Here is a 14350-nt window from a genome sequence, read left to right on the forward strand (position 1 = left end):
ACTTTGGGCACCTTGATGCTGGGCATCTGCAACTTGGACAGGTGGCCCTTGAGTCCAATTCCCGCCACTGCTTCCTTGGGCTCCACTTTGGGAAGGTGGCCCTCCGGGAGCTTTACGCCCACCTCGGTGGCCTTGACCTCCAGCTCGGTGGAGGGCAGCTCGATGCTAAGGTCACTGGTCTTGACGTCGGCCTGCATCGAGGGCAGGGTCACTTCGGTCTGGGCCTTGGGCACGGACACCTCCATGGCGGCCTGGACGGACTTGCTGGGCGCTGACGCCCCGAAGGACGGCATCTTGAACTTGGGCATTTTGAACTTGCTGTCTCTGGCGGCCACCTCCTTGTCCCCAAGGGACACGTCGCCCTCCAGCTTGGTGCCCGTAGCCTGGGTGTCCACCTCCACGCTGAGGAGAGACACCTCCACATAGGGGGTCATCACCTCGCCTTTGGCGTCCTTCAGGTCCAGTTTGGGCCCCTTGATGTCCACCTTGGGCACCTTGATGCTGGGCATCTGCACCTTGGACAGGTGGCCCTTGAGTCCAATTTCAGCTGCCGCTTCCGTGGGCTCCACTTCAGGAAGGTGGCCCTCCGGGAGTTTCACGCCCACCTCGGCGGCCTTGACCTCCAGCTTGGAGGAGGGTAGCTCGATGCTGAGGTCACTGGTCTTGACGTCGACCTGCACCGAGGGCCGGGTCACCTTGGCCTGGGCCTTGGGCACGGACACCTCCATGGCGGCCTTGACAGACTTGCTGGGCGCTGACACCCCAACGGATGGCATCTTGAACTTGGGCATTTTGAACTTGCTGTCTCTGGCGGCCACCTCCTTGTCCCCAAGGGACACATCGCCCGTCAGCATGATGTCCGCGGCCTTGGTGTCCACCTCCACGCTGGGCAGCGACACCTCCATGTCGGGGGTCATCACCTCGCCCTTGGCGTCCTTCAGGTCCAGTTTGGGCCCCTTGATGTCCACCTTGGGCACCTTGATGCTGGGCATCTGCACCTTGGGCAGGTGGCCCTTGAGTCCGATTCCCGCTGCTGCTTCCTTGGGCTCCGCTTCCGGAAGGTGGCCCTCCGGGAGCTTCAGGCCCACATCGGCGGCCTTGACCTCCAGCTTGGAGGAGGGCAGCTCGATGCTGAGGTCACTGGTCTTGACGTCGGCCTGCACCGAGGGCAGGGTCACTTCGGTCTGGGCCTTGGGCACGGACACCTCCACGGCGGCCTGGACGGACTTGCTGGGCGCTGACACCCCGAAGGACGGCATCTTGAACTTGGGCATTTTGAACTTGCTGTCTCTGGCGGCCACCTCCTTGTTCCCAAGGGACACATCGCCCGCCAGCATGATGTCCGCGACCTGTGTGTCCACCTCCACGCTGGGCAGCGACACCTGCATGTCGGGGGTCGTCACCTCGCCTTTGGCGTCCTTCAGGTCCAGTTTGGGCCCCTTGATGTCCACCTTGGGCACCTTGATGCTGGGCATCTGCACCTTGGACAGGTGGCCCTTGAGTCCGATTCCCGCCACTGCTTCCTTGGGCTCCACTTCGGGAAGGTGGCCCTCCGGGAGCTTTACACCCACCTCGTTGGCCTTGACATCCAGTTCGGCGGAGAGCTGCTCGATGCTAAGGTCACTGGTCTTGACGTCGGCCTGCACCGAGGGCAGGGTCACCTCAGCCTGGTCCTTGGGGCCAGACCCGTCCAAGGAGGCTTCGACGGACTTGCTGGACGCTGAAACCCCGAAGGACGGCATCTTGAACTTGGGCATTTTGAACTTGCTGTCTCTGGTGGCCACCTCCTTGTCCCCAAGGGACACGTCGCTCTCCAGCTTGGTGCTGACGGCCTGGGTGTCCACCTCCATGCTGGGCAGTGACACCTCCACATAGGGGGTCGTCACCTCGCCCTTGGCGTCCTTCAGGTCCAGTTTGGGCCCCTTGATGTCCACCTTGGGCACCTTGATGCTGGGCATCTGCACCTTGGGCAGGTGGCCCTTGAGTCCGATTCCCGCTGCCTCTCCCTTGGGCTCCGCTTCGGGAAGGTGGTCCTCCGGGAGCTTCACGCCCACCTCGGCGGCCTTGACATCCAGCTCGGCGGAAGGCAGCTCGATGCTGAGGTCACTGGTCTTGACGTCGCCCTGCACCGAGGGCAGGGTCACCTCGGCCTGAGTCTTGAGCCCAGACCCCTCCAAGGAGGCTTCGACGGACTTGCTGGGCGCTGACACCCCGAAGGATGGCATTTTGAACTTGGGCATTTTGAACTTGCTGTCTGTGACGGCCACCTCCTTGTCCCCAAGGGACACATCGCCCTCCAGCTTGCTGTCCGCGACCTGCCTGTCCACCTCCACGCTGGGCAGTGAGACCTCCACGTCGGGGGTCGTCACCTCGCCCTTGGCGTCCTGCAATTCCGGTTTAGGCCCCTTGATGTCCACCTGGGGGCCCTTGATGTCCACCTTGGGCACCTTGATGCTGGGCATCTGCACCTTGGGCAGGTGGCCCTTGAGTCCGATTCCCGCAACCTCTTCCTTGATCTCTGCTTCGGGAAGGTGGCCCTCTGGGAGTTTCACGCCCACCTCGGCAGCCTTGACATCCAGCTCGGTGGAGGGCAGCTCAATGCTGAGGTCACTGGTCTTGACGTCGGCCTGCACCGAGGGCAGGGTCACTTCGGCCTGGGCCTTGGGCACGGACACCTCCATGGTGGCCTGGACGGACTTGCTGGGCGCTGACACCCCGAAAGACGGCATCTTGAACTTGGGCATTTTGAACTTGCTGTCTCTGGCGGCCACCTCCTTGTCCCCAAGGGACACATCGCCCGCCAGCATGATGCCCGCGGCCTGGGTGTCCACCTCCACGCTGGGCAGCGACACCTGCATGTCGGGGGTCGTCACCTCGCCTTTGGCGTCCTTCAGGTCCAGTTTGGGCCCCTTGATGTCCACCTGGGGGACCTTGATGTCCACCTTGGGCACCTTGATGCTGGGCATCTGCACCTTGGGCAGGTGGCCCTTGAGTCCGATTCCCGCTGCTGCTTCCTTGGGCTCCGCTTCCGGAAGGTGGCCCTCTGGGAGCTTCAGGCCCACCTCGGCGGCCTTGACCTCCAGCTTGGAGGAGGGCAGCTCGATGCTGAGGTCACTGGTCTTGACGTCGGCCTGCACCGAGGGCAGGGTCACTTCGGCCTGGGCCTTGGGCACGGACACCTCCATGGCGGCCTGGACGGACTTGCTGGGCGCTGACACCCCGAAGGACGGCATCTTGAACTTGGGCATTTTGAACTTGCTGTCTCTGGCGGCCACCTCCTTGTCCCCAAGGGACACATCGCCCGCCAGCATGATGCCCTCCGCCTGGCTGTCCACCTCCATGCTGGACAGTGACACTTCCACGTCAGGGACCTTCACCTCGCCTTTGGCGTCCTTCAGGTCCAGTTTGGGCCCCTTGATGTCCACCTCGGGCACCTTGATGCTGGGCATCTGCACCGTAGGCAGGTGGCCCTTGAGTCCGATTCCCGCTGCCTCTTCCTTGGGCTCCGCTTCGGGAAGGTGGTCCTCCGGGAGCTTCACGCCCACCTCGGCGGCCTTGACATCCAGCTCGGCGGAAGGCAGCTCGATGCTGAGGTCATTGGTCTTGACGTCGGCCTGCACCGAGGGCAGGGTCACCTCAGCCTGGTCCTTGGGGCCAGACCCGTCCAAGGAGGCTTCGACGGACTTGCTGGACGCTGACACCCCGAAGGACGGCATCTTGAACTTGGGCATTTTGAACTTGCTGTCTCTGGCGGCCACCTCCTTGTCCCCCAGGGACATGTCGCCCTCCAACTTGGTACCTGCGGCCTGGGTGTCCACCTCCACGCTGGGCAGTGACACCTCCGCGTCGTGGGCCGTCACCTCGCCCTTGGCGTCCTGCAGGTCCAGTTTGGGTCCTTTGATGTCCACCTGGGGGGCCTTGATGCTGGGCATCTGCACCTTGGGCAGGTGGCCCTTGAGTCCGATTCCCGCTGCTGCTTCCTTGGGCTCCGCTTCGGGATGGTGGCCCTCCGGGAGCTTCACGCCCACTTCAGTGGCCTTGACCTCCAGCTCAGCAGAGAGCTGCTCAATCCTAAGGTCACTGGTCTTGACGTCGGCCTGCACCAAGGTCAGGGTCACTTCGGCCTGGGCCTTGGGCACGGACACCTCCACGGCGGCCTGGACGGACTTGCTGGGCGCTGACACCCTGAAGGACGGCATCTTGAACCTGGGCATTTGGAACTTGCTGTCTCGCTCTAGTCCACCTTTGCCTTTCATGTCCGTCTCTAACGTTTCTACTGTGATGCTGCTCTCCTTTTCCTTCTCTGTTTCCTGGAGTTGTGTCGCTTTGTCTCCTTTTGCCTCCTTCGCTGGCGACCACCCAAAGGAGGGCAGCTTGAACCTTAGCATTTTCATCTTCCCCTCCTTTTCGTCCGTGTGCGGGCCCCCGCCCTTGCTGTCCTCGTCTCTCTTCTGGGCTGCATCTTCCTCCGTTGCTCCTCCCTCTTGCGCTGGCGGATGGACTGGGGGTTGTCTGGGCCTGTGCTTTTCTGCTTCCCCTGCATCCTCCCCCTTGGCCTCCGTGCCCTCAGCAGAGACCCTTCTCTGCCGTGGTCCCTGCTGGAGAGCTGTCGCGGCTCCTTCTTTCTCGAGCACTTTTTCTTTGTAAAGTCCAAACTTGGGTGTCTTTAAAGTGGGTATGCGGACATGGAATTCTGGTTGGTGGTTTTGGTGGGTGCCTTGGTCTGCTGAGTCTTGCAGAGACAGCCTGGCAGTGCCGAGCTCCAGCGCCTGTGTGCCTTCCCCGGCCCCCTCCCTGCTCTGTCCTGGCGCTGGGCCCAGCCCGGCTGTTCCCTGGGCCACAGTCTCCCCCCTGTCCTTGGCCTCTTTTGTCTTTCTTCGGGGTCTGGGTGCTGGGCCGGCCCCTTCCCCGGGGGCTCCCTCAGTGGGGAGGCCAGGCTCCGTGGGGGGCTCGGCGGCCTCTGGCACCCCTGCCGTCCTGTCCTCTCTCCCGCCATGGGCGGCAGCCCTGGAGGCCTCTCGCCCGGAATCCCGGGGCCCTGTCTCCACCAGGACCCCAGCCTGGACTGTCCCCCCGTGGGCTCCCCTGCCCGACAGCCCCTTCCCTGAGCCCACCCGGAATCTCAGGTTCGGGAAGCTTTTCTTCCGCTGCCTGCCTGGCCCTGCTTCCGGGAGCTGGGCCTCCGTGTCTGTGCTCGTGGGGGACAGGTCAGGCACGTCCCCTCGCTCGCTGGCCTCCGAGGAGCTGTGCGACCTCCGGGGCCCTGGCCCACGCTTGCTCTTCAGAGCTTGGAATTTGGGCCAGGAGAGCCGCTCCCTCTGGGGCTGCCTGCCTCTGCCCTCCCTGGGCTTGGAGATGAGCCTCTCCTGGTCTCCATCCTCCTGCAGCGTCTCCGTGGGGGTCTCCGTGCGCCCTTCGGCGATATCCTGGTCCTGAAACAGGGAGAGAGCACCTTTTGGGCCCCCGTACAGGGAGTCGAAGGCAGGGGCTCCGGGGACGGGAGGGGGCAGTGGGGGTCCCCTCCCAGCCTCAGCCTGGGCACCCGGAGCCCGGCCGGGGCCAGCTTTGCTGGCCATGCAAGCGCACCTGCTTCTTGCTGCCCCTCGAGCCACGCGGAGCGCCGCCGGAAGCTCCCTCCTCGTCCTCCCGGGCGGGAAGCTGCCGCCTGACTGTGAACTGAACCTTGTAAGGCTCTGAGTACTGGAGGATTTTGAGAGCATCTTCGTATTTAATGTCGTCAAAGAATATGGTTGTGCTGAGCAGCTGATCCCCTAGACGAAGACAGAGCGGTCCCCGCACCTCAGTGCCCCGGACCTCATCGGGCCTCACGGGAGGGGTCCACAGGGGTGCGTGACCAAGGAGGCGACCCTGCTCAGGCTGCCCGGCCCCTTCCTTCTCTTGAGCCCCGGGTGGGAAGGAGCCCCCATTTCCAAGCAGAAAACCTGTCAGAGCGGGTGGCCCCAGCCCGGACACGGCTAGGTAGTCTCTAGGGACTCATCTGAGTCCACTGTGGCCCATCCCCCTCAGGCCCCACCCGATCCTGACGGGACCACGGGGACGTGGGGATGGGGGACCACGGGGACGTGGGGATGGGAGACCACGGGACGTGGGGATGGGGGACCACGGGGACGTGGGGTGGGGCCGTGGCACCTTCTCTCAGGCTGAAGAGCTTGGCAGCTGAGGACTCCTTCAGCACCTGCTTGACAAAGATCCCCTGGTCCCCGCCGCCCGTGACAATGTAGCCACTGGCTCCAGCCTCCACCTTGGTCTTCAGTGTCCCCTCTGTCGCCTCCTGCGTGGACTAGAAGCACATCGGGCCCCAGTGAGCATACGCCCGCCCCACAGTGGGCATGGCTGCTGGGAAGCTGCCTCCCCTGAGGCCAGGGACCCCGGAGTCCTCCGTCATTGGGCAACTGAGCCCGGGCACGGGGTCCAGGCTCTGAGGGAAGCCAGCTGCCGCCGTCTCAGCTGGGAGCAGCCTCCCCTGTCCCCGACCCCTCCTGCCAGGACTCAGGAGCAGCCCGGCCCCGACCGTCCGGGCCCAGCAGGGCTCGACAAGCAGCGGGGAGGGTCTTCTGCCTGCACGTGGCCAAAGCGCTCCTTCATCAGCTCCTGGCTCACCACCGCCCTCACGCCGAGCACCAGTTACATACGAGGCAGCTGGTGCTCAGACCAAGGAGGGCCATAAACGCTGAGGAAAAGACCGGAAGCGGCAGGGCCAGCCTGGCCTCGGACACGACAGCTCCTCTGGGTCTGGGAGAGAGTTAGGATTGCTGGGGCCGCCAGTGACAGCAGGCAGCGCACCCTCCTGGCTGGGAGCCTACAGAGCCCAGCCCTTCCGTGGCCCTGGACGCAGCAGGCAGCAGCCGTGCCCACTGTGCAGCTGAGAACACTGAGGCCCGTGCGCCCGGTCCGTCTGGCCAGCAGGCTGGGCCCTTCACCGCGAGAGCAGAGGGGTCTGGGGCCGGCCTGGGCCAGTGTTCTGGGGCCCCTACCCGCCCCCGGGCCTGATGAGGGAGGTGGCACGCCCGTCCGCAGGGCACAGGGCCACACTGCCGGCTTTCCGGCTCCTCGCCTTCTCGCTCTGGCCCTGGCTTCCCCCGCCGGAGCCCGTGTGGACGGGCCGCCCCCCCACATCAGCTCCTGGCACACCCACCTCCAGACGGCTCATCCTGGAAAGCGTCTGCGAGTCCCCCGAATCCCGCTTCCACCAGGACCTCCGCCTCCTTGGCGTGTCTTCCTGCAGCAGCGACAGACAGCGGGTCACCAACCTGCCCCTGCCCAGGGGACGGGAGGGACTCGGGGAGGCCCCAGCTCAGGGGCTAGATCCCCCAGAGTGTGCTGTGTGCAGGGGGAGCTGAGTTCCTCCAGGGGGAAGGTGACTCTGGGCCTTTGTGATTCCCACAGGGCCCAGCCCCCGTGTCCGCAAGTAGAGGGGGCAAAAAAGAAACAGTACAAGAAGGAGGCCTTTGGGACTTCCCTGGCGGTCCAGTGGTTAGGACTCCGTGCTTCCACTGCAGGGGGCACGGGTTCGATCCCTGGTCAGGGAACTAAGATCCCACATGCCGCCGCACGGCACGGCCAAAAGAAGTAAGTACGTAAACAATTCTGAAGAAAGAATGAGGCCTTCAGTAAACACGCCTGGTCCATGCCTTCCCCCAGGGGTCTCCAGGGGTGGCCGCGGGACCCTGTCTATGTCTCCTCGTCAGAGAGGGCACGTGTGTGCACATATCCTGTGCCCCGTCGCACGCAGGAGCACGAGGTCTGTTCCCCACGCACACACACGTGTGCCATCTCAAGTGCGTCCTGGCCAGCTGATGGGAGGGCTCCAAGGAGGACCGAGGAGTCAGAGACGACAGCCGAGCGGACGCCGCTGTGGCAGGGCAGTGTGGCTGCACAGGTGCGAGCGTGAGGTGCCCACACGGGGGATGCAGGAGGCGTGGTCACCTGTGGCCGCACACCTGAGCCTTCCCCGAGCCTCTGGCTGTCTGTGGAGCAGGCTTACCGGGAGTCCGAAGCCGGCGCCCTCAGTCACGTACTCGTAGACGGGCGAGGACCCCTGTGGCCGGGGCCGAATGATCTCATCCACAGACCCTTCCGTCACCTGGCAGGAGGAGAGAATCAGGTCACCCTCAGCCACTTGGGCTCTGCTCAAGTCCAGGAAAGGAGGGGGTGGGGGCTACGAGTGGGGCACACCCTCCCTGGACCTCACTTACGGACTGGTCCTCCGCGGTTTCTGCATCTGGCTCTTCAGGCTGCAACTGCCGGCCAGACGCTGCAAAGGGAAAGGAGGAGTCAGTGGAGGCTTGCAGGTGGGCAGAGCAGAGGGTGGAGCTGGGGGCAGGGGCCCAGGAGAGGCTGTGTACCACAGAGGTGGTGTAACCCTGGACCCTGGGTCTGGGAGCACATGCAGGGGTCGGGGGAGGACACACAGCCCCTGAGCCAGGGAGAGTGTGAGATCAGGTGTGATGGCAGTGAGCCAGGACAGACAAAGTAGATGGCTTCACAGAGTTAGTCACAGAAAGTTACTAAACAAACACACAAACAAAGCAATAACTACCACCCTGACGGGGAGAGTCAGGATCCAGAGTTACTATAATAATGTCCAGCGTTCAACAGAAAACTACATGGCATGTACAGAATCAAGCAGGTAGGATCCACACTGAGGAGCAGAGCAGTTAATGGAAACAATCTTCGAATGTCCACAGCTGTTGAATTCGGCACAGACTCCAAAGCAACATTCATAAATTTATTCAAAAAAGTGAAGGAGACCATGTTTAAAGAATTAATGAAAAATATGATGACAATGGCCCAATGAAGAAAGAATGTCATAAAGAAATAGAAATTATATTAAGAAAAAAGAAAAAAGCCAAATGGAAACTCTGAAGTTGAAAGTTTCCTAGAGGGGCTCAATAGAGGGCTGAGATGCCAGTGGAAGGAAGCAAAAAACTTGTAGGTTAGGGGAATTCCCTGGCAGTCCAGTGGTTAGGACTCGGCACTTTCACTGCCAGGACGCAGGTTCAATCCCTGGTTGGGGAACTAAGATCCCTCAAGACACACAGTGCAGCCAGAAAAAACAAAAAATGACCAAACAAAACAAAAAACTTGTAGATTGATAGAAATTAACCAATTTGAAGAACAAGGGGAAAAGGATTGAAGGAAAATGAATAGAGCCTCAGAGATCTGTGAGATGACATTAAGAACACCAATATATGTGTAGTTGAAGTCTCAGAAGGAAACGAGAGAGAGAGAGAGAGAGAGAGAGAGAGAGAGGCAGAAAAAAATGTTTGAAAGAATAATGGCTAAAAACAATCTATGGATCTCATAAGCTCAACAAACCCCAGTAGGATAAACACAAAGGGATCCAGACCTGGACAATCACATCAAAATGTTCAAGGGAAAGAGAAAAATTTGAAAGCAACAAGAGAGAAGTGGCCCATCACATTTACCAGTACAGCAATACAATTACTAGTCAACACCACAGAAGCTAGAAAAAAGCGGAACAGTATATTCAAATTGCTGAAAGAAAAACTTTGTTAACCATGAATTCTACATCTAGCAAACTGTCCTTCAAAAATAAAGGCAAAATAGGGACTTCCCTGGTGGCACAGTGGTTAAGAATCCGCCTGCCAGTGCAGGGGACATGGGTTCAAGCCCTGGCCCAGGAAGACCCCACATGCCACAGAGCAACTAAGCCCATGTGCCACAACTACTGAGCTTGCACTCTAGAACCTGTGAGCCACAACTACTGAAGCCCGTGCGCCTAGTGCCCGTGCTCCACAACAAGAGAAGCCACCGCAATGAGAAGCTCACGCACCGCAATGAAGAGAGTGCCCCGCTCACCGCAACTAGAGAAAGCCCGTGCGCAGCAATGAAGACCCAATGCAGCCAAAAATAAATAAATGAAATAAATAAATTTATTTTAAAAAAAGATGAAAAAGATGTGTAGCTAGTAAGTCAGTAGTGGAAATAAAATGCAATACTAAAAATACATGTTGTTTTATACATATATATAATGTATATAAATAATTTACATTAATATATAAAGTTAATATATAATTAATTATATATAACGTATACATCTATATTCGTTTATAGATACAAAATTTATATTTATATATGTAATATATGTTATTAGTAATTATATACCTGTGTATATATTTAATTAATTCTAAAACAAGACAAGGAACCAGGGAAAGAGGAGCAAAGGATGGATGGAATAAAATAGAAAGCAATTAGCAAGATGGTAGGATTTAAACCAGCCATTTTGACAATACATTAAATATAAAAGGACTTAAAATTCCAATCAAAAAGGTAGAGATTATCAGATTAAATTTAAAAAGCAAGACCTGACTACATGCTATCTAGGAGAAATGGACTATAAACAAAAAGAAGTTAAAAGAAAAGGAAATAAAAAATACATACAGTGCAAAAACTAATCATTTCATAATAATAAAGGGCACAATTCATAAAAAAAAATAATAACAAACCTAAGTCTGTATATACCTAGTAACAGAGGCTAAAAGCACTGAAGTGAAAGCTAGCAAAAATGAAAGGACAAAAAAGACAAATCCACAATTACAGTAGAGATTGTAACATTCCTCTCAGTAATCGATAACCTTACAAAACAGAATAGGTAAGAACACTGATCCACCCATCAACCAATGAGGCCACGGCGGAGATCACTCCTCCTGACAAGAGCAGAGTACACATTCGTCTTAAGTGCACATGGGACATTCACCAAGATAGATCATAGGCTAGCTCATTTAAATGTCTCAGTAAATTTAAAATAATTAAGACCATTTCAAATCAGCTAGGTATTTTCTCTGACTCTCAACGGAATCAAGACGGTACAGTATAACCACAAATATCAGTGAAAACGAATAGGAAGTCCAGAATGGTCCCACACTTTGTAAGATCAGTTAACTTTTGACAAAGCAGCCAAGTTATTTCAATAGAAAAATAATAGTCTTTTCAGCAATGGTGCTGGGACAAGTAGATATTTATTTGGGGAAAAAACCCTAGACCCTTACAACATAGCACATGTAAAAATTAACTCAAAATGAATCATAGAGCTAAATGTAAAACTTAAAACTTCTAGAAGAAAACACAGGAGAAATTCTCCACCACCTTGGGGGGGAGGCAGTGTTTTCTTAGGCAGGATACAAAAGTGTGAATCATAAAAGAAAATCTGATCAATATATTTCATCATAATTAAATACTTCTAGTCTTGAAAGACATTCTTTAGAAAATGAAAAGGCAAATTCAATATATCCGACAAAGAACTTGCATCCAGAAGAATTTCTGCAAATCAATAGAAAAAGACAAAAAATAAAAAAAACCTCAATTAAAAGTGGGCAAAAGATTTAAACAGACACTTCACAAAAGAAGATGTACCAGTAAGCACGGAAAAGATGGTCAACTTCTTTAGTCGTCAGGGAAATGCAAATTATTAATAAAACCAATGGCACAAAACAAAGGTCCCGGAACCAGACTCATACAGATATAGCGCTGTGGGAAAGTAATGACCTTTTCAGTCAGCAGTGTGGGGTCCACTGGAAATTCACAGGTAATAATATTGATATCGACCCCTAGGTCAGCCCCAGGAAGTATTAATTCCATGTGGATTGCAGATCCAAAGTTTAACGATACAGTTTCCAGAAGATAAACCAAAATGACACTGGGGATAGGGAAACAATTCTTAACCAGGACACAGACAGCACTAGCCTTAAAGGAAACAACTAATTGTTAAAATTATTAAATTAGGGACTTGTCTGGTGGCACAGTGGTTAAGAATCCAATGCAGGGGACACGGGTTCAACCCCTGGTCGGGAAGTAAGATCCCACATGATGTGCAGCACCGCCAAAAAAAACAGTAGAACGAAAAAAACTTGGGAGTCTCTGTCCGATGAACTGCGTCCACAGACAGTGTGGGTGAATTTCACAGACTTAGTGCTGCAATAGAGCTAGACATAAAGAGCTCAAACAGAACCCGCTGCACGCAGTTCACACGTGCACTGGTGTTGGAAGTCCTTTGGGAGGGGGCAGACCAGCGGGGGAGAGGCCTCTGGTGAGGATAAGGGGTACTGGTTACACCAGTGTGTCCACTTTGGGAAAATGCATCCAGCTACACACATATGATTTGTACCTTTCCCAAAAAATGTTTAAATTCTACATAAAATTGAAATGAGGAAATTATAAACTTTATGCCAATAAATCTGAAAATGTAGAGGAATTGGACATATTCCTAGAGAAATAACTGCGAGCACCGCACAAGGAGAAACAGGCTACGTAAATAGTCCTGTGATGATTCAACAACAAAAGCCCTTCCTTAAAACCGGTCCACAAGCACCTCCGGGCCCAGCGCCCCCAGAATTGTACTCAGTATTCCAGGAGAAGCAGCCCAGGATCTCACACTAGGTCTGGCCCTGGGCTCAGCCACACCGTCTGTGTCTGTGACTGCATTGCTGGTGAGGAGGGGACACGGGTGCCCACTCCCAACCCACCGCAGCCAGCAGGGCTCAGAGCCGGGAGGGAATCCCTGTCCCACAGGCCGGGCAGCCGGCATGGGCACCAGGCACGTCCCAGCCCCCATGGAACACACGGGGGAAGCCCAGTCCTGGCGGGAGTGCAGGTTTGGCTGCTACCCCCTGGCCAATTTGCTGTGTGACCCTGAGCAAGCCTGTCCCTTCTCTGAGCCCTGATTTCCCCATGGATGTCAGAGGGCTACTCTGCCCACCCAGAAGCCCAGAGGGACCGCAGGGAGTGGGAGGTGGGCGGAGAGGAGGTTGTGGAGGAGGCGGAGGGGCGGTGGGGGGGGGAGCGCGGGGGGGAGGGGGGAGCGCGGGGGGGAGGGGGGAGCGAGTCCCAGGCTGATTCAGGCCCCGCCCCCGGGAGCAGTGGCGATCAAAGCCTGTCCCCCACCGAGCCCGCTGCCCTGCGCGGAAGCCAAGGGCAACGGCAGCTGACCCCACTCTCTCCGGCCGCAGTTCCCCTTCCAGTTCTGCCGAGACCCTCACCCCCAGCCGCAAAGTGGGCGCGCTGTGGGTGAGCAACGAGGAATCTGAGGCTGGGGGAGGGGAAGCCACTGGCCCGAGAGGGCTCAGCCCGCGGGGCTGCGCGGGGACTAGACGCGGCGGGCGGAGTCCAGGGTGGCCGCGCTCCCACCCCGGCCATCCCGGGACCGGTCATTGCGGGGCTGCCTCTCTCGCCCTGTGACCGGCTGGGGGTGTCGGAGGGTCCCCACCGGCCTGGGCTCGGGGCTGGGGCAGCCGGCAGAGCGGCGGGGAGGTCTGCGGAGCTGCGCGGACGCGCCCAGAAAGGCAGCCCGGCCTCCCCTGAGCCCCACAGCTTTCTCTGAGTCACCGCAAGGCAAGGCCCGGACCGCCCTCCGCCCGGGGCAGGCAGGTGTGTCCCTGGGGGCGAGGGCGGCGGTCCGCCCAGACCTGGGAAGGCTCTGGACCGCGGCTGCTGGAGGATGGGACCCCGAGCGGCTGTGCGGTCGGGCCAGCCAGCGGGGCCTTGGGCTGGGCGCTGTGTGTTAGGGGCGGTGCGGTGGAAGGCCCCGAATTCGGGCGGGGACACCCGGGCCCTGAGAAGCCGTACCCCCAGATCCGCTCCAGGGCAGGGGTGAGGAAAGGTGTTAACAGCCGGGAACCTGGGGACGGGGGAGGCTCAGCCAGCCCTGCTCCAGCTGGACCACCGTGCCTGCCTCTGGGCCCCCACCCGGCCCAGTCCTGCCCTCCCAGCCACCCGCTTGGGTGCAAGAGCCCTACACCCGAGGTAGGAACAGAAAGCGGGGCTCGGGGAGGCGGGGACAGGCCTCGCCCAAGGTCAGACCGCTGGGAAGATGCCCGGCGGGTCCCTCTGCACCCTTAGGACAGAGCCCCAGGCTGGCTGGAGCCTGGCCGAGATGCACAAACAGGAAGGAGGAAATCCTGCCTGCCACAGGGCAAGGCCGCCAGCAGCCCTGCCAGCCTCAGACGTCCCCTGGGGAGGGAAAAGGAGGCACTCAAGCACCCCCCAGAGCACTGTCCTGACAGTCCCCATGTCCTGAGGGCCCCACCCCCTGAGTGCAAGGGAGGTGTCCTAACAGCCTGCCTGGCCTGGCCTTGGCCCCACAGATAGCCCAGACCCAGCAGTCGCCTCGAATAATGACTAATAAAATAAGGTCACCAAAGCCCCACTTTACAGAGAAGGATGTGGAGGTGACATGCTGGCGCCTGGTACGTCGCCAAATGCCCTTCCCCCCGTCCTCGAGGCTCAAGGCCCTGCTGTGGCCCCAGCACCCTGGTTGGGCTACGTGTCCATCCAGCCTCTCACCCTAACTCTTCCATGGCCTCAAACACTA

The 14350-nt window shown here is 57.9% G+C and overlaps 1 protein-coding gene across 1 annotated transcript in view; it reads right to left on the reverse strand.

Moving 5' to 3' along the window:
- Positions 1-14350, reverse strand: part of AHNAK2 (AHNAK nucleoprotein 2) — a 29812-nt gene that overhangs the window by 6072 nt on the left and 9390 nt on the right. The window contains exons 2-7 of the mRNA XM_049705869.1: positions 8217-8275; positions 8006-8104; positions 7157-7240; positions 6151-6301; positions 5587-5771; positions 438-5432 (exon numbers count right to left, since the gene is read on the reverse strand). Coding sequence (XP_049561826.1) covers positions 438-5432; positions 5587-5771; positions 6151-6301; positions 7157-7240; positions 8006-8104; positions 8217-8275 — 5573 coding nt within the window. The remainder of the gene's footprint in view (positions 1-437; positions 5433-5586; positions 5772-6150; positions 6302-7156; positions 7241-8005; positions 8105-8216; positions 8276-14350) is intronic.

This window comes from Orcinus orca, chromosome 2, assembly GCF_937001465.1.
Source record: "Orcinus orca chromosome 2, mOrcOrc1.1, whole genome shotgun sequence".
Taxonomy (NCBI): domain Eukaryota; kingdom Metazoa; phylum Chordata; class Mammalia; order Artiodactyla; family Delphinidae; genus Orcinus; species Orcinus orca.